Source organism: Haplochromis burtoni, unplaced genomic scaffold (genome assembly GCF_018398535.1).
Source record: "Haplochromis burtoni strain Fernald_Lab_line unplaced genomic scaffold, NCSU_Asbu1 Contig_331, whole genome shotgun sequence".
In the NCBI taxonomy this organism is placed as follows: Eukaryota; Metazoa; Chordata; class Actinopteri; order Cichliformes; family Cichlidae; genus Haplochromis; species Haplochromis burtoni.
In genome coordinates, this window is record NW_024582692.1 from 395,180 (window position 1) to 414,282 (window position 19,103).

Sequence of the window (19,103 nt, forward strand, 5' to 3'; positions counted from 1 at the left end):
CTTAAACAACAATAGATCATCCAGTAGACGGTCAAGCTGCTGGATTGGAAAGAGACATACTTTACAGCCTCTTTTCCATTTTCTGAAGCTGTGCAAGCATCGCTCTGCACAAATGAAACACGCGACATACAGCAGCAGTCACTTTAGAAAGTATTCATATGCCTTAACTTTTGTTTTTAAAGAGTAAAACTGATATTTTTACTTACAGGTGCACCCAAGAAACTATAATGATGCTAAAAATGATTCAAATCAAACCCAAAATCTCTTAGTTTCCACACTTAGAAGCCCATTTGGTAACAAACACAGTCCTGCTGAGGTGATAGTGTAACGTATGAGCCAGATGATAATCACCAGATCTGGTCTCGGGAGTTCTGACCAAAATTTCTGACTGATCAAATATGCTGTCAGGTTTATTCACATGTGGTTTGGCAAACTACATGCAGACATATCAAGATAATTTATACACACACAGTAAATCATGCAATTGTGTTAAACTGAAGTACTTCATAGAAGCAGCAGAGTTGTCTTAATCGGGAAATTGAACAACACAAGGTTTCCTTTTAGGCTTCCTTATAGCTACGGAGACATCCAGGTGTCGTGTACCTGTAGCGTTTGTGAGTGCCTTGCGTGCATTTGTGTGTTTTTTGTGAACTGTGTTGCCAGGCTGTAGTTTGGTTCAAGTTGCTATGAGATGACAGCAGAAATGTGGTAGTGGTGGTGGTGGTGAGGGTGGGGGGGAGCTCATAGAGAAGAATCTGGGCCCAGCTGCCTGGCATTAAGCAATGACCTCTGCATAATGAAAGATGGCAACAACATTTCCCACTCATTACAAGGTTCCACACTGTGACAAGATTTGCATATTCATATATTTTTCCCTTCACCACCCCACCTCCCCCCCCTTTCTTTTTTTTTCTTTCCCCCCCACTGCAAATTATTTTTCCTGTGAGCAGGACATCTGCCTCCCCGACACTGCTCTGGAAGAGGAAAAATAAATAAATATGTGTGTGTAGAGAGGCACATGATCTATCCAGATGCCACAGAAATATGGCACGATGTTGACATCGTCACATACCCCGACCGTGTGGATTTTCCACAGCTTAAGCACCAGGGAATCCTTTTCGGGGTCAGCGGAGAAGAATACACCCTGAGCATAAAAACCTGACAGAGGTCTGGAGTGTATATCTGTTTTGCATAATATTGTTCTTCCACAGTGGCACGAATGCTGCCATCGCACTGGTGTTGAGGTTTTACGGAGACCCTACTAAATTCATTTGACAAGAGGATCAGCGGACTTGCTGCTAAAGCTAGATCGCTACGCCTTGTATCTGATTTGGCACAATCTAAAGCAGAGGGATGCTTTCTTTAAAAATAACACATGAAATAATAGATAAACTAACGTAGCACACCCTTCTGACTCTAATGGTGCACACTCTATAAAAAAGTTTTGGATTTTAAGAAGTGTGTGCCAAACAGTGCAGAGAAATACAAGATTTGGATTAACACTCGATCACTCTCTATGGTCTCAGACCTTCTTGAGGTCCCAAAGCAACAAGCTCTTCCACTCTTTACAAGACATAATACAATTCCAATATCAAACAAAGCGATGCCATAAATGGGGTTGTGCAAATAGAGAATCCAGGCGTGTATGCCAAAGACTAAAGGTAGAAAATTCCTCATCAAAAGAAATGCTCGGTTGCCTTAAAAACAGGTTTGAAAAGAAGAAAAAAAGTAGGAATTTGAATCCCTTTTATTTAGTTGAGCAACTTTAATTCAAATGAATCAGGCTGAGCTGCACCCGCCAACCCTGCCCGAAGAGTTGCCGATCTCAACGTGCAGCATAACGATCACGGCAGCACTTCTGAATACAAACTGTTTTATGTGAATACCTCAAGCTGAGGGCTACATAAATATAGAATTAGACAAAGTGTTATTTTTTCTTTTTATGTTTTATTTTCCCCCCTCTGTTCTCACTCTCCAGCAACATCCCCAGGTTGGGTTGGCTGCAAGCAGATGCAGGCACTTACTTCAAAAAGTTGCTGCTCCCTTATGATAGCACTGCAAAAAGGTTTTCTTTTAACTTAAATCAGCAAATGTGTGTAGCAGAGACCTAGCGGCGTGTTTCTCTCCCCTCAGAAATAATTGCTCCCAGGGATCAATTTGAAATTTAAATCGCTGTGAAACGGTGTTTGTCATTAGCAATCAAATATTTGAACCGCTGAAATACCTTTGCCCCCTCTGTTTCTGCACCCTCTGCCCCTAGTTGGGAAAAGAAAATACTGCACGGGGCTTTGTTTTGATGATTGCGAACAGAAAAAGGTGATGGAGCTCCCAGAGAACATCACACGAAAGAGAAAGGAGGACAAAGAAGAGCCATTCATCAAATTTTCTCTATTTATATATGAAAAAAGAGAATAACGTGCCGAAGCAAACGAGAAAACAGGTGAAATATGTCCATCATTTAGCTGCGATGACCTCAGACCAAGGTCATGTCACATATATACTATAGAACAAAGTAAGACAGAGGACACTGAGTAGGTCCGTGAAATGACGCAGGCAGCAAGGTAAGAAAATTAGAGAAAGAGCTTCCTGTCATCTCTGAAAAACAGCGTCTCTGTTTAATGTTCATTTCAGGGCTGATTGAATTGGTGGGTGTAGCACTGTCACCGTTAATGGAGCGATCTCTAATTAGCTCTGTAGGTTCTGGCTAGTGTCAAAGGCAGACAGAAGGGCAAGGTGCAACACTACTCTGACACATCCTGCGAGTGCTGGAGGTACACTGTGATAAACAAATAGCTGACATTTGCATAAATTACAGATAACCTATCAACAAGTATGCCGATGTCTTCTAACTTCATTTTCTGTATTAAAAATGGACTTCTGAGCCTTAAAGTGCTTTCATTATTCTCCCTCTTTTATAGGGTTGGAGAGGCCTCTTGTATGTGTGTGTGTGTCCATACGCACTGTGCACCGGGCCATAGGGGCAGGGCTGTGATGGTTTAAACATGGAGGTGAGGAGCAACTTCAAGGCAAAAGTAAGGTGTGTTCGCGATAATGATGGGCCGCAAACGGGCGCTATCGCCATTCAGCAAGACCCAGAAGTTGATCTATAATGGCTGCCCATAAAGGAGAATCATCATCAATGAAAATGACAGGTTATTAAGATCCGATTTTAGGGGGGTGGCAGGGGGTGCTATGGCTTTAGTATGATAGGTTAGCTATCTATAAAACCTTTAAAGCCTGGCCCTCAATGACAGCAGTCCCGATCCTCATCTCCCTCCACCCTGTGCAGAGACACATGCTAATAAGCTCACAACCTTTAATTAAGCAATATGTGTAAGTAGGCGGCCATTACAGTCTGATTTGTGAGCCACTTCATTACACTAAGCACCGGCTAGCAGACACATATTCAATACAAATCAAGCTGGCCTGAATATTATCCTGCTTAATGTGGGGCCAATATTGATATTTTATCACTCGTGTTCTGATTAGTGACTTTAAGAATCTTCATATTTCATTGTGTTGAGGCAGTCCCCAGCACTTAACAACCTGTATCCATTAGAAGTGGTGGTGAAGTATTTATTTGCTTTATTAGGTCACAGATGGCTTATCAGTTCACATACACCATTTATGTTTACTTGCACAGGGTCTCAAGAGTGAAAAGTACAGTGCATTTCTCACTGTGATTCTTTGAAGTACTACACAAATACACAGAACAGGGGGATGTTTTTTGTAACTACTAAAAAACAAACAGGTGATGAGAGCTGTTGTCAGATTAATAAATGCTGATTTTAACACAAAGAGCAGGAAAAGTAACATTCAGAATGCATAACTTCTGCAGTGCATTGCTAAATGATCAATAAGAGGACTCAGTGTTTATTCTCTCTTCCATCTGGTGTCATTGATTGAGGTCTTGTAGTGCAAAACTGGAGTCACACCTGTTTCCTCCTATTGGCTCAACACGATGGGACCCTAAGGGCAATGAAACGACTGATAAAACTGTGTCAATAACAGGTAGGTTTGCACAAGCAAGAGAGTCAAACGTGTGTGAGGTGAGGTGACTGGGACGACTGAATGTGCTGTAGTTGTGTGCTCTCAGTGTGACGAGCTAACTGTGAAAAACATATTTTTGTTACCGTGATAGAAATAACAGAGAGAGACACTCACGCCAGAATCGTTTCTTTCGTTTCCGTAGCTGGAGAGCGTCGCCTCCTTTGTCCTCCCTCTGTTTGTCGGGGGTCTGAGCCGGGCAGGGCACCGTGCTGGATGCGTTGTCGAGGCCTTCTATGTCACCCATCACCTTCAGAAAAAGAAAAAAAACCCCACCCAAAGCATGCTTAAATCAGCCAGGTAGCATAAACGAGAAAAGGTGACAAAAAATAAATGAACAGCACAACAATGATAAACCCGACTGTTTCAGGAGTCCCCGCGGCCTGTAAACGTATCAAGCGTCACAAAGTGCAGGTTGAACTTGGATGACAGTGACTGAGATTGGCAGAGGAACTGCGATTTTCCTCGAGGCCTGCGAATAGTGTTGTCATGCACAGTCTCTTCCTCTGTCCCCGTGCTTAGAGTGAAGTTGGAGGAGAAGCAGAAATGGAGACTTTATATGACACACTACCTCTCGTCCCAGAGGGGAAACGGCTCTCACAACTCTGGGTTGGCCTACTTATATACAGTGATAGGAAATATAACTTAAATCTCACTGGTATAAGCAATTACAGAATGATGAACCACACATTTGTCAAAAAAAAGGCATATAAAAGAAGAGAATAATGTTTATCAGGTTGTGCTATACATCAAGTGGTCAGGCTGGAAATGCAGGCTGGCACAAAAGCACCCTATACATGAAACCAGTCTATATATTCAAAGTTTCGTTTTGCAAGTGTTGACAAAAAAATGTTTTCTTTTCTATTATTCATTTCATTTTAGCTCATTTTATTTTTTTTATTTTTTCTAAAATTAGTATAAACTTGCTAGACAATTGCCTGTGGTGTACTTCAGGGAAGTCCTCCTATTAAACAGATATGACTGCCAGGGAGGCATTAATCTCCTCATGCAACATATAGTACATAGCCAAGGACATTCCCCTCCCTAATTCTTTTCCTCTGCCTCTCGTAGACACACATGAAACGACATCACACACACGCACGCACACAGAGAGCGCGCTCACTTCCTGTAAAAATCAAATTCATATTTCTGAGGGCTGCCGATGACCTCACGGCAAATGAAGCGCAGGTCTTCAGCTCCACAGCGGCAATCAAACATGCAGCAGAGTAATTACAAAAGAGGGGTAGGAGGGAGAATTGATGTGGTTTGTCAATTAATGTTGCTGCAAGGTGTTTTTTCAAAAGGTTAACTTCTTCATATTGTCTGCATGTTAAATTAGGTCAATATTGGTCCGGTGAAGAGTCGTCGTGTGCAGAAGGACAGTGGGCTGAGCTGTGGGAAGGAAAACACACACACACACACACATGCACACACACACAAACAGCTCTGTTAATGAGAGATGGTATATAATGATTATTATGAAACCTCTTCCCAGCTTTGCATTGCTCTGCATCATTATTATCATATTTGTTTGCTTTGTCACTGTACTTGTAAAACTTCATAAGTCCAGCTGGGAAGGTAAACTAATAAATGTTATGGAGTTGAAACCGTATGTGTCTAAACTGCATAGCTTTGGTTTCTACAAACAGTTAAGTGCATTCCCAGAACAGGGAGAGAGAGAGAGGGGAGGAAAAAAAAAAGCACAGCTGAAATTGCAGAAAAAAAAGTGTTTTTATTTATACAAGTCGCTGGAGATGCTCATCATCAGCGTTTTTTCCGAGCCATAAATAATTTGCAGAGAGAGGTAATATTCAAGCTGGCAGAGCCTTAGTTGTGCATCTTTAATGGAAGTTTTACAGAAGCTGAGCCAGTTCTTGCATATGCTGCTGCCTCCCATATGGAGGAAAGGAGACAAAAGGAGCACAGTTGGCTTGTCCTATCTTTTTATAAGTCCATCGACACTTAAATGTTAGCCCCGGAGAAAAAACGACACAGGGGGACATAAACCCACTGTGGTTTTAGGAGGGAAGATAATGATTTTGCCTGCATTAATTTCTTCATCAGCCATCTTGTTTCTCCAGACAGAGTGGTTATGAGTCCTTCTCTGAAGGTCCTAGGTTATATAGATGCATTTCCCTGCATAATTTTGGCCCTAACAGTTGTTGTCAGCAGTGCGTTTTGTGAGTCGGCAGCTGTGGAACATCTGTTTATAGGTAATGAGTGTTTGAAAAGCTACACCTCACTTTACCTTTAATGTCTTTTATTGGAGCACACTGATGGGAACGTAGCTTTAACTTTTTCTATTGTTGTGATTCAGCGAGAAGATTCCTTCAACATGGTCCATATTACAGACACCTGCCTTGGGCAACAAACTGAACGAGAGCATATGATGGATCATTAATATTAACTTTCTTTAAACAGAATTCAATATGCAAGTCAATAAAGACTTGAGCATCAGTTAATTTTTACGACGCACCCACGATTTCAGCTTTCCTCCGTTTGGTCCTACGTGTCACCGAGGACGGAAACAGAGGAAAGAAAAGAACGGAGCTGTTTCAACAGTAGCTGAATAAACAACAGAAATAGGTTAGTTTCTCGTGACTCTCGCTCAGAAGTTCATTTTACAGCAAATCAAACAGTACACACCTAACTGTTTTGCTCCTTCCAAACGGTGTCTTACAGTGTCTATAGCTCAGGGCACTTCTTCTGGGACTTGCTTTTTAAAATGTGCATTTAGGCAAATCTTGAGTGTATATGTGTTGCGTTATGCAAAGCTACAGGCCCCTCGAGCTGTGGTCATGTTAGGCTAAGGGCGGAACAAGTCCTCCAGGGCACCGATGTCCAGGACGCTGCCTGAAAAAAACAAAGGTTTTTAAAGGAAATGAGGCATCAGTCAATATTTCCACAATAAATGGAAACAGACTCCTTAAGTAGTAAGATTAGCTTTTAAGCTATATATATATATATATATATATATATATATATGTAATTTGTGCTGTTCTCATCTCTCAGCAGCAGTCACCTTACATTTTAAAGCCATTTTGTATATAGGACCCGGCTGCAGTGTGTATATCACTGCCAGAATTACATAAAGCACTAATAAAATCAGCTCAAGTGTTCTTCCAAGTGCTGGGGATGCCCTTTGGAGATTCTTAGATCTTGCCCTATACATAAAACCAGTCTATATATCCAGGGGATTAGTTTTGCATATGTAAAGAGGGGATCTGTTCTGAAAAGCAAAAGGAAGCGACAAAGTACTCTATTGGCGACTCCGCACATCGGCACTATCATACCCACCACTGGCGGGTGAAAGAGGATGCCATCAGCATGTCTTGCTGCTGGGGGTCCTTTGCCTGTGAAGTTGCAAGGAACAGACAGCAATACCCACGGGACATTGTGTGTGTGTGTGTGTGTGTGTGTAAGAGAGAGAGAAAAGGGATCAACAGAAAGATTATGAACAGCATGTGTCTGTGTGTGCATGTGTGTGTGTCTGTGCATGAGTGCGAGCCTGTTTTCCTGTTTTTCTGTGACACCTATCTTTCACTTACGGTGGCTTCTCTGACACTTCCTGCACTGTTTAAAGAATAGCATGTTGCCAGGTTGGGAATGAATTCTGTTTCTCTGAGTGAGCTAAGGCTGTGTCTGCCAAGGTTATTGGTGTAGTAAATTTGTGTGTTTATGCGAAGGGAGAGCGCTGAAGGTTTTGTGTGAACACTATAACTTATTTTTTTCACAGACAGAAAGGATATGTGAGTCGGTGTGTGCGCGGTTTTGTTGTTTGAAAAATCCTCCCAGATGTCTCATCTGCTATGCACAGGTCTAGAGGCTACGCACACACAAACAGACAGACAGTGTGACACCAGTAATAGATATACCATGCCATGTGTTTATTCACATAAGCGCTCCATCATTCAAATTATGATTGAGAGCTATTAGCGCACAACAGAGCCTCAGAGCTAATTGTTAGTGCGTATGACACCCTCTATCCTCACTCTGTTGACATTCAAAATATTAATTTTGTTGGGACGATCCAGGTTGTGAGGGGAGTGACAGAATGATTGAGGAAAGGAAAACATTCTTGCCACAGCAGCAGTCGTTAGGAAGTCCTACTTTTAATTAGGCAACAAGCTATGAATCAGCCGGTTACTCTGGCCTGTCTCTCTTACAAGTGCTTAGAGGACAGCAATCAATATTTTCCAATGTCACCGTGAGTCGTGACTTAAACCGATGTCCGGGACTTTATACAGAGCAGATCTTTGCACCCCAAAAATTCTAAATGATTGTTACCCACACACGCGGAGACAGGGGAAATTGTTTTGTCGGCTAAATTTCGGCTTGTAGTTACGCTCACATGTTGAACTCAGTCATGATTTGTTTCTCGAAGCAAATCCTGTCATTTTCTGTTTGAAAAGAAGAAAGAATTTCAAATCTGCTTTAGCCCAAGGATAACAACAAAAAGAAAAGAATCATAGTTATTCACCCTTTCAGGCCACAGAGCTGTACTGTTGCCTCTCATTGTGCTGAAAGTAGAATAAAGAAATAGTTGCTGCATCCACTTCTGTCCTTTCCCATTCTTACTCTATTCAGAGGGAATAAACCAAGTGATGCAAGGGCCAGTGAAACAATCACACCCTCTGTCTTCTTCTTGCTCTCTCTTGCCCTCTTCCTTTAATTTCAACGTCAGTAAGTATTAAAAGAAAGAGCGAGGGAATGAGATAAAACAAACTAAAATGGTCTCAAACTGAATAAATATACAGATAAGCTTTATTAATATGATCTACATTAACAGATTTCTCTTTTAGTATGACGTAAATCCCAGCAACTCCACATCAAATCAAACACCCGTTGTCATGACGCCTTGTGAATAGGGGAGCAGCCAAAGGTAGCTTTTTGTTTATTTACTGCTGATCTGAATGTAGATGAAGCAAAAAGCTTCAATTTTCAGGGAATACACAACTCTGTTTTTTTTAAATGATACAATTGTCTCATGTTTTGTCATTTGTACACCATCTGAAATTCTATCGCATTAGACCTTTAATTTGAATTGAAGTAAATCTTTGAACAAACAGGACAGAGCAACAGAAGAGGGAGCCCTGTTTCAGGTTTTAAAGGCATATAAATTCAGATCCAGTATAGATCACTATACAGTTTCATTTTGGAGCAAAGCAGGAAGTAACGTCTTCCAACAACAGACTCTTTTTCCTTCTTGTTTCACATTTGCATAAATTGGAGACATGCAAATAAATTAAGACTTCAGTGTCATCTCCATTGATATCTCACCTCTATGATGGCTCCATCTGACTGTCGAAGAAAGTGCCTGTATATTTGTTTAAGCCCGCTGAGGTGCAGTGTGTAGACTGCCACGTGGGTGCTGGTCTCACCCTCTGGCATGTGCGTGCCATCCCTATGGGATTCATCGCTGGGCGCTGCAGAGTCTGACACGGGGTCCTCCGTTGTAAAGATATAGTCATACACGGCCACCTTTGAGAGGGAGATAAGAACATAAAGGCCAGCTAACAGCAGGAACACATGAGAAGATATAAAAAAACAAAACAAATATGAACGCCGTTGTGTTAAACAGGAGCTAACAGAGTGCATGAGTACCACGTGGCATGTAAAGAGACCAGTTGTTTCTCTGTGTGTCCATATGCACATATTAGGGATTGCACACCTGTAATGTGCTGCCCTTCCCTATTAGGGTGAGGCATGGGGAGCAAGCGGCGCGTGTAACATGTTATGTAGGTCATGTAACTTGAAGTCATCCATGTGTGAAGATCATGGAAGCTCTCTTCCTCTCCGAGAGTGTCTGCTGGTAAAGTCTTGAACGTGTAATGGTCACAGATTGTATACGTCACTTCAATTGAAAGACCAGGTAGTAAAGCCACGAGCACCGCCCACCTAAATCTGGCTCACAGAGAGTCTTTAAATCAACTTTTTTCTTTCATATTCATAAACTGCGACTGTGACATTGCTGAATCAGTGACGCACTCTTTCTCTGCCTGTGTGTACGTGGCTGTACTTAAAGACATAATTTAAAGTCTAGCTCACAGCTACCGACCCAAAACAGTGAACATTACACGCACGTAAACTGAGCCACACACAGAGAGTCAAAAGAAGGAGGAAGTTTTTCAAGGTGACCCTCTAATTGGCGGCATAATTATGATTCGTCTAAAAATACGGGAAAAAAGGCAAACTCATTCAGAGGGCCGTGAGTGGCAGGGTCAAGCTGAAGGAGAAGTTTAATTTGGCGGTGTATCGATGTCACCTCAGACTTGGAAACGGTTAGCCAAACACAACTCTAGGCGCTTCACTGAGAAAACAGTGGGAGCTATTACCCCTCTTGTAATTAGAAGCCTAGTATGAACTGCAAAGCACACGACCCAAAGAGTGGAAAAAGACCTCAGAGTCGAAATGTCAACGGGTTATGAGTGCAGAAAATAAGACTAGCTAAAAACACTCAAAGAAGATGTGTGTGTGTATTGGGTGTGTATGCTAGGATGGATCTCTTCGATGCTAATTCAGATGCTCATTTGTGGAATCCCCTCAGCTGCCTTGCCTCCAGCCTGTCCTCGGCCCACACGAGAGGGAAACTGATTACCTGGATTTCTTTTGTGTTTAGCGCCCCTGCAAGGCAGCAATCAGTCTGTTTCGATAGGATGTTTACATCGATGTTGATATTCAGATTTTTATTGTTTTCATCTCTCTCTGAGTAAAAGCTACGTAGATCTCTTCCAATACCATGGTTCTCAGCGAGGTCAGGCTGCATTTTTAAGGTCATTCATTAGTCTTAAAAAACGGCTAAGAAAGCATCTTTTCCTCCTTTACTGGCCACAGGAAGTGTGCCTATGACTCAATTATGGCCCCTTTCCAGGATGTTTTAATCCAAGCTGTACAGTGGCGATAGAAACACCATGAATTCTGCCTCTGTGCTCTCAGTCACTTTGGTTAAACGCACCTGCTTGAATTCCCCCGGTATGGTGTGCTGCGTGTCTGTATTTTGGCTTGCATGAAAATGGATTTTTATTTATTTTTTTAAATGTTTGCCATGCCACCATCCTATGCTAATTAGCACGTGAAATCCAGTTGACAAGACGAGACAAAAGCTTGAAAAGGTGTTTGTGTGTTCGGTTTGGGTGATGCCATTTCATGCAATGCACCATGGCTCTCAAGAAGCATCATTGCTAAGACACAAAAAGGAAAGAGCATTAGAGGGCCTGTCTGCTCGACACTACTCTGTTCTGGTCTGTTGTGTTGTGTTATGGTGCTAGCCTGGCTTCTAGCCCTAGCTTGAGTGCTCCCTCCACTCCACCATTGTTCCATTTGATAGCACTAAGTGACTGATTTAGGTTCAATGCCTGCATGGAGCAGACAGGCCAGCTGTGGGTTAAGCAGATAGCATTCAAGTGAGCTAACCCAATTCAAACCCAATCAAGCCAGGATTTATCGTTGGGGTCTGTATTTAGAAATCTGATAGAGTCTGCATCAGTCCCTTGACTTGTATCAGGAGAGATGGGCCTTATTTCTTTTAGCGGAGGACTATAAACGGCAAACCATGTTTTCCAGCAGGGACATAAATTTCAGGATTTGTAGACATTACCGCAAATGCACATTGGGAATGGGAGGGAGGAGCAGGGGCACAGGAAGTGGGGATGGCACAGCTGCAGACGTGGCTCCATGGTTCGCAAATATAGTCTGTCTGTCTTTCTGGGAGAAGATGTGATTTCACACCTAGCGAATCATACCATACCACATATGAATGCAGAAGAAAAGCCATCAGTCTTTAAATACAAGCGCCTGTGGAAAGGTTCTCTTTAAAAAAAAAATCCAGTGTGACTTGTGATAAAATTTGACTGACCTGACAGTCATTTTTATTCAAGTGCGTGTGCAAATATAAAGTCTAGCAACAGATGGATTTGGATTACCTGTCACCGACAGCATGACGCTTTGTTGCTTTTTTAGTCTGAGGGCAAACAAAATAAAAAATAAACTGCGATCGGAGGCATCTATGGCTCAGAGATAAAAGTATAAATGCATTTCATTCTAAAAGGGTATTCTTTTGTGTTATATTTTAAGAGCGACCCATATTTATACCTAAAATAGGACTTGAACTTGCAAATATTAGCTAAAAAGAGGGCAGACGGAGAGACGCAGTTCCACTGGGTGACACATTTCTCTGGTAATGCGTGTCTGGGAAAGGTACAGTGTATTTTATTTGTTTGTCTTACATGGCCTTCCCCATCATACACATATACATGTGACATCTTGCTCCATTTTGTGGCATGACACATGTAAACACCATGTCTAGATTTGATTGTTATGAAAAAAAAAAACCTGTCATGTCGCTCCTGACAATCAAAACAGTTCCCAAATGTAACCCTGTAACCTTGTAATGAACTGATCAAAACACTGTGTCAGAGCAGGGACTAATCACGGGGCCTCAAGAGCAAGTTAAAAATCTCCCACGAATGTGGAAATCCACTATTTTGCAAGTGAGTTAATTACATGTATTAGATATTAAAATGTTATTTTTAAAATGATGGGTTTACTATACTAAACTGCACAAACTTGTTTATACTTATACTGTATGATGTACTTGTGCATGTGTGTGTATGTTTGCAACTAAAGGGAGGAGGAAAGGAGAACTTTCAATGAGCACACAAGCTGAGCTGGGCTGGCTACTGTCCAGAACAGGAGCCTAAGGCATGGGCACAAACAGGCTTGTCAGTCCCCCTGATCCCTTAATGATTGATCCAAACTAGATAGCCATCATTACCATTCATGCACTCTCTCTTCTCCAGACCTTCCTACCTTCGCCTAATTTTACCTCCCATTTGCACGTTTCCATGGACTAATTAAACATTTCCCTCCTCTCTTGCTCTCTCTGTCTCCCTACCTCTTTCTGTCTCACTCTGTGTCCAGTGGTATGAAAAATAATGCAGCACATTTTTGGCACGTTATTATGTATGAAATGTGAGGGGCATAATGTATTCCAGCCGGTTGGAGTTCTCTTAGAGTCGTCTTGCTTGCATCGCCTTGCTTTACAGCCAGTGTGAATGCTATACCTCCCATTTCTGCTTCCCTTCTTAAAAGCTGCTGACCTTGCCTCCGTCCCGCCCGTCACCAACTCACGCCTACTCCGCAAGGGCTGGGGTTTTCTCCACTGCCGTGATCCTTTTGGTTTGTAGTTCTGTCCCACTTGGCTTTAATTTACAGTGGGAAAATAATTAGAATCTCACTTTTGCAAAGAATGGAGTGAAAATGTAAACAATGCTTCCCTGCGGGTGGGTGCTTCATCACTTTGACAGGTGCATTTGAATTTGCCTGGGTGGCGGACAGGCTTGGTTATTTATGTGTCAGTCGCACATGGAAGCCCCGGCTGCGGCTGCAGTTGGGACTCAGACTAGGGACGAGATTGAAACTCAGTGGAGAGGGTGATACGGGGTTTGGATTTTGGGAGACTACAGAGGATGTTGCTGGTTCTGGACCCGGTGCTCAGAACGGTGCTGTGGCTCCTGGCATTTTTGCACATCTTGCCAACCAAAGCAGTTACAGCACCGGTGCCCAACCTAGCACCGCTTCCATGAACTGTCACCACAAAAAGACTGCTGCCCAGCAATTCTGTTTGCATCCAACAAGTTTGCTTGGTCCAAATTCAGATCCACGGTCGTCAGTGGTTTGGGGATTACTGCAAGAAATTAATCAAAGAGTTGCAGATTCAGTCTGCAGATTCCACCCACCATGATTTTTTTTTACCATGTAAATTACCTCAAAAATATGCTGTCTAATATTTGTAATATTTGATTCTAAACCTGCTCGATCCATGCTGCTTCTTATAAGGTAGAAAGGCAGCAACAGCGCTGGCACCAAATCAGTGGGAAAGAAGTGTAGAAGACAGGAGAGAAATATGGGAGTGAATCTGGATATATGGAGGAGATTTAAGGCCATAGTGGTAAGAGAACCAGTAATGGGGAGAGTAGTAGGACCTATGTTGGATTAAAGAGACTGATGTATGTCTGGAACTGTGTGTATGGATTACTGCTTTAATTTGCCCTATAGAGGTTTAGAAATAAAAAATAGAAGTCTGTGTACAGACTTGGTTTTGGGGTATCCTTAGCAAGTTACTTGGAGATTCTTACATAAGGAATATTTTGAGCACAAAGAAAGCTTTATGGAGTCACCTGGTTTTTAGCAGTCTTTCTGTAAATACATTTTACGCTGTGAACCAGATCAGAGTCATGTTGGCTGGAAATGCTGAACTGTGACATGATCCAAAAGGAAACATTTTAAGTGTTTCAGCAGATCCAGTGAAGCTTTATCTGGATCACTGCATTGCATTAAGTTTACGAAGTAGACTTTGTGTCATAGATAGATAGATCGATTATTTAGTGGTATTGAACATAGGTACTTACATTAAAGCGATATTTTGTTTTCACATTTTCACTGTACATTGAATTAGTGCTCATTGGTATTACCATTTAATACAAATTCATCCGTATACTTTAGAACGAAAGGTAATCACATCTAAGGCAGTAAATGCAGTGGGTTAGCACAGACAGATCTGAAAGAAGCATCAGTGATTATTGCCAAGTGAGAAAAGAGGTAGACATGGTTGCTTCTTTTGTCCACATGTACACACAAACAAACACACACACACACACACACACACACATACATACAGAGAGAGAGGAGAGAAACAGTAACACTCATATAAATACTAACACACACATACGACCATGCTCACAGACAGACAAAGCCCCACACAGTAAGGCAACGCATGCGTGCATCTCCAATGCCTGCGGGCGCTTAGGGCTATGCAGCAGGGAGTGGGGGGAGGCAGGGAGTAGTGGGTTGTGGGTTGATGGGGAGGAGGGTGTGTGTTGGGTGTGTGTGTGTGTGTACTGTGCATTGAGGCTCTCTAAGCTATAGAGGGTCGATCCCTCCTCTCCAACACCACCATCGTTTCTGTCAGAGCTGGCTTGGGTTCAAGGCCTGGTTGCTGAACACGGGGTTCATGTAACAGATACAGACAGAACGTAGAAACACAAACACACTGTCAACATGGACTCGTGGACACATGCACCACCAACATGTAATTATACATTGCATGCAGCACAACAATTTGAATTAATAAGTGCATATGCTGTGGTGCAGATGCACAGATGCATTGCACGTACGTCAGAGGCTAAATTGTACTAAAGCACAAGCTCATTCTCTGATATCACTTCATGCATTTATGAACATAATGTTGGAAATGTTACTGGAAAATCAGTCACTTAACTCATGACATTATTTAAAAAGTAATCGCATTACTCATTACCCAGCAACAAAAGTCATGAATAACCTGTTGTTACTCGACACTGATCTGAAAGTTTACAAGAAAAACTTTTTTTTGCATCTTAAGGAATTTTGTCTTCAAGGTCACATTAGCCTTATTTCTCAGCAGGTACACTATAACTGTTAAAAATAAAAACTAGGTGACTCCCAGTCGATAGCATGAAACAGTTTGAATTTACTAGAATTGGCATTTGTCTTTTGGTAGAGGTGAACCACCATCCTGGAACAGCTAATAAAAGAGCTAATAGGCCAACCACAAATGTCAAAGTAACTATGGAGGCACTGAGATTAGCAAATGTAATATAACAACTGAATTTCAAATTGTAACCATGTATAGTTCCTGTTAAAGGAAAGAAAAAAAATGCATCCACATTAGTGTAACATTTTTCTAAGTAACAAACTGCTGCACTCCACAGTGCATAGCAGCACATGAAGTTCGTCCAGCACACACACATCCAAAGCCAAGACACGCTACAGCACATTGCACATGGCTGGGAACAGACCAAACCATAAAGCATAAAAGACCACCGACATACATGCATGGATAAGCCAAGCAATGTCAGCCATTAGAATGGAAATAGATATGCTATTATTGCAAATTTAGCCAATATGTGGATGCTCAACGGATATAATTGGAGCAGCTTGAAAATGGCATGGATGCACACTGTCTGCGTTGGGCCTGAGTTGGCTGAAGCAAAGGTCTGTGTCTGGTTAAACGCACCACTGGACAAGACAGGCCACCCATTCATATTTGCATGGAGGGACACACATACGTGCATGCGTATACACACACACGCACAGTGACAAAATGACTGTTATGCTACAGTAGCTTCCACCCACCCTCCTCACATGGCTGTGCCCGTAAAGCAAAGATCACCGTCTGCATTTATTTCAACTTGAAGAATGATAGATTATAAGCAATAATACACTCCATCTAAAAGTAGCACAGGCTAAATTGGACTTCTAGAAAAGATAAACAAGCAAAAATGACTGTATTTACAGTCAGAATAAACCAAACGACTTTAAAAGAGATTATACAATGAGATAGCATCTCTGACTGCCTGAGATAATCCAGAAAATAAGATATGCATAATTCACCATTACTAATCTCCTTTGCAGAAAGCCTACTCTCAACCTACAGTAAACAACTCAGATAGCAGCCCATCTTTTTTTCTGCCACACCATGTCTGACTCACCCTGGGCCTTAGGGAGATCACTTTTTCCAGGTTTGTTCTGGAGAATATTGAAGTTTACTTGAAACTTTAACAAAAGATAAATAAGCCTGTGCCACATTTAAATGTTTCAATGTTTACAGATGACTCACAGTCACAAGTTTCTGCAAGTAAAGGTGATTAAAATTGATCCGAATCTTCATCAGTGTTGAAATAATGAATCCACCGGGGAAAGGCGAACACGTAAACCAGTATCCACGAGCATTAAGACTCTTAAGACCAGGATCTGAACTGCTCTTGATAAGTCATGAGCTCACCTGATTATGATTTATGAAATGTTGCTGGTTTCTAAAATATTGATGATATGCTACTTTTTCCACACTCTTTTTTTCTGTATTTGAATTTCCATTGATCATGGGTTTTACTACAGTATTTCTCATGCATGATTCATTACTGCTTCACTTTTTTATAAAGAAACAGAATACACGCTCTCCTGCCAAGGAGCATAGTTTTCACTCTTACCTCCCATAAAACAGAAAATAAATTAGTTACCATTAGTTAAATGTATGAACCTTATCATACTTAAGAATACTGACAAGCAGGGTGAAATAGTAAAGTAGGCATTCGTTCTCTCTGTCAGGAATAAACTGTATTACTGTTATTACTGGAATAAGAAACCTCTCTCTCATAAAGACGCACAGCAGGCAGCAGCTAGTTTTCAACTGTTTTCTTATTATCCTTATTTTCACTAACAGAACTGATGATAAATGAAACTATAATCAAGTGTCAAACGTTTAGTAATTATTTTGTTTTGTCAACATTTGAACTCACACACACACACACACACACACACACACACACACACACACACACATGAATGCATTGGGGGCGACGCTACAACCCCAACCTCCAAGAAAGGTTTGTGTGTCATATTGGCTTCTGTCTTTATTGGCTCCTTATTAAATCCAAAATCAAATTTAAAATCTTTCTCCTCACATGCAAGTTCTTGAATTATCATTCCCCATCTTGTTTTAAAGATCTCATAGTAGAGTACCGTACTAACAGAGCACTTGGCTCTCAGACTACGGGCTTCCTTAAGGTATTTAAAAGCTGAATGGGAGGCAGAGTCGTCAGCTTTCAGGACCCTCCTCTGTGGAATCAGCTCAACAGCTCCCAACCAGTCACTACAGATGGCTGCTCCTCCATTAGCCTGGTTCTGCTGGAAGCTTCTTCCTGTTAAAATTGAGTTTTTCCTTTCCACTGTCGCCAAGTGCTCAAAGGAGGTCGTTTGATTTTTGGGGTTTTCTCTGTATTAATGTAGGGTCTCGACCTTACAATGTTGCTATATAACTTCAATTGAACTGAAATGAACTGATTGGGGTTCAGTATCTTGCCCAAAGATACTTTGCCATGCAGACTGTAGTATCTGGGGAACAAACCACTGACCTTCCGATTGGGAGATGGGTCTTGCTAGACTTTTCCAGCCAGCCCCTACGGTCAGGACCATAACTTTATAACATTAAGTGTATCAAGTTCAAACTAATTGTGTCACCAATACTTTCCAACTTACTCATTTGGCATTTGTCGCATGGACTCCTCATGCTGGCCCTTTTGTGGTGGGAAAACACATTTCCGTGGAGGACGCATTTCAAAATGTCATGTTGAGTTCTTAAAATTTTAGGAGACCAGGCTTCGTATTAAGATGCTGCAGACAGATGCCAAAGTTGAGTATTGCCTTTGATATCCAGAATTTGACTTTGGAGTAGCTTCCACCTAATAAAGCCTCGAAGGCTGGAGGTGATAAGTATCCAAGCCAATAACCAAAATGAGAGCTGGGAATAAGTGGTAAGACTTCACACACATTCTCACTCAGACACACTATAGCTGCATGTGCACACACACGCATGAGCGCACACACACACACACACACCCTAAGTTGTCTCTTTAAGCTTATGAGGGGGGAAAAAAATCTCCAAATGTGGTGAAAAAAAAATCCAAATGTCTATCTCTCCTCTGGATGTCACGTGGGGCTGTTAAGACGCGACACCTGTCACAATCACCAGGACTTCTTCATCCCCTAAGGGCCACAGGAAGCGGCCAAGGTCAAACTCTTTAAAGGGGGAGTGAAGGGAGGAGAAGTAAGTAACGGCAGACAGTCGCAAAAAATCTGATCTGTCAAATTCAAGCCACAAAACCTCTGTGGAGCTAGAAGCTGTATACCTAAGCATGCATGTATGTTGAGTATGCATTACATACAACATCACCCCAGTGTGTATGCAAAGTATATCTGCCTGCAGGGTACTTGCCCTGTAACATTTCCTCAGCTGATATAATCAAATCTTTTCCTCCAATAATGGCATCTCACTGTGTCATTAATCACTTAAAATGTTTGGTGAAACCACATTCTGCACCAGCTTCACAGATCCGAGCCAGGTGCTCTGGGTGGAAAACCTCTTTAACCGATGTAAAACGAGTCTTCCTAAATTTGTTCCATGGTTGAAAAGCTCTCGCTACAGTCTTTTTCTCACTTTCAAGAGTCCAATTTGTTGT

General features: G+C 41.8%; 1 protein-coding gene across 1 annotated transcript in view; it reads right to left on the reverse strand.

Moving 5' to 3' along the window:
* Window positions 1–2,269: 2,269 nt before the first annotated feature.
* The window catches only part of ofcc1 (orofacial cleft 1 candidate 1), a 78,255-nt gene continuing 61,421 nt past the window's right edge, over window positions 2,270–19,103 (reverse strand). Inside the window, exons 22-24 of the mRNA XM_042228560.1 lie at window positions 9,328–9,528; window positions 4,165–4,297; window positions 2,270–3,969 (exon numbers count right to left, since the gene is read on the reverse strand). Of these exons, the coding sequence (XP_042084494.1) occupies window positions 3,896–3,969; window positions 4,165–4,297; window positions 9,328–9,528 (408 nt within the window). The 3' untranslated portion in view covers window positions 2,270–3,895. The remainder of the gene's footprint in view (window positions 3,970–4,164; window positions 4,298–9,327; window positions 9,529–19,103) is intronic.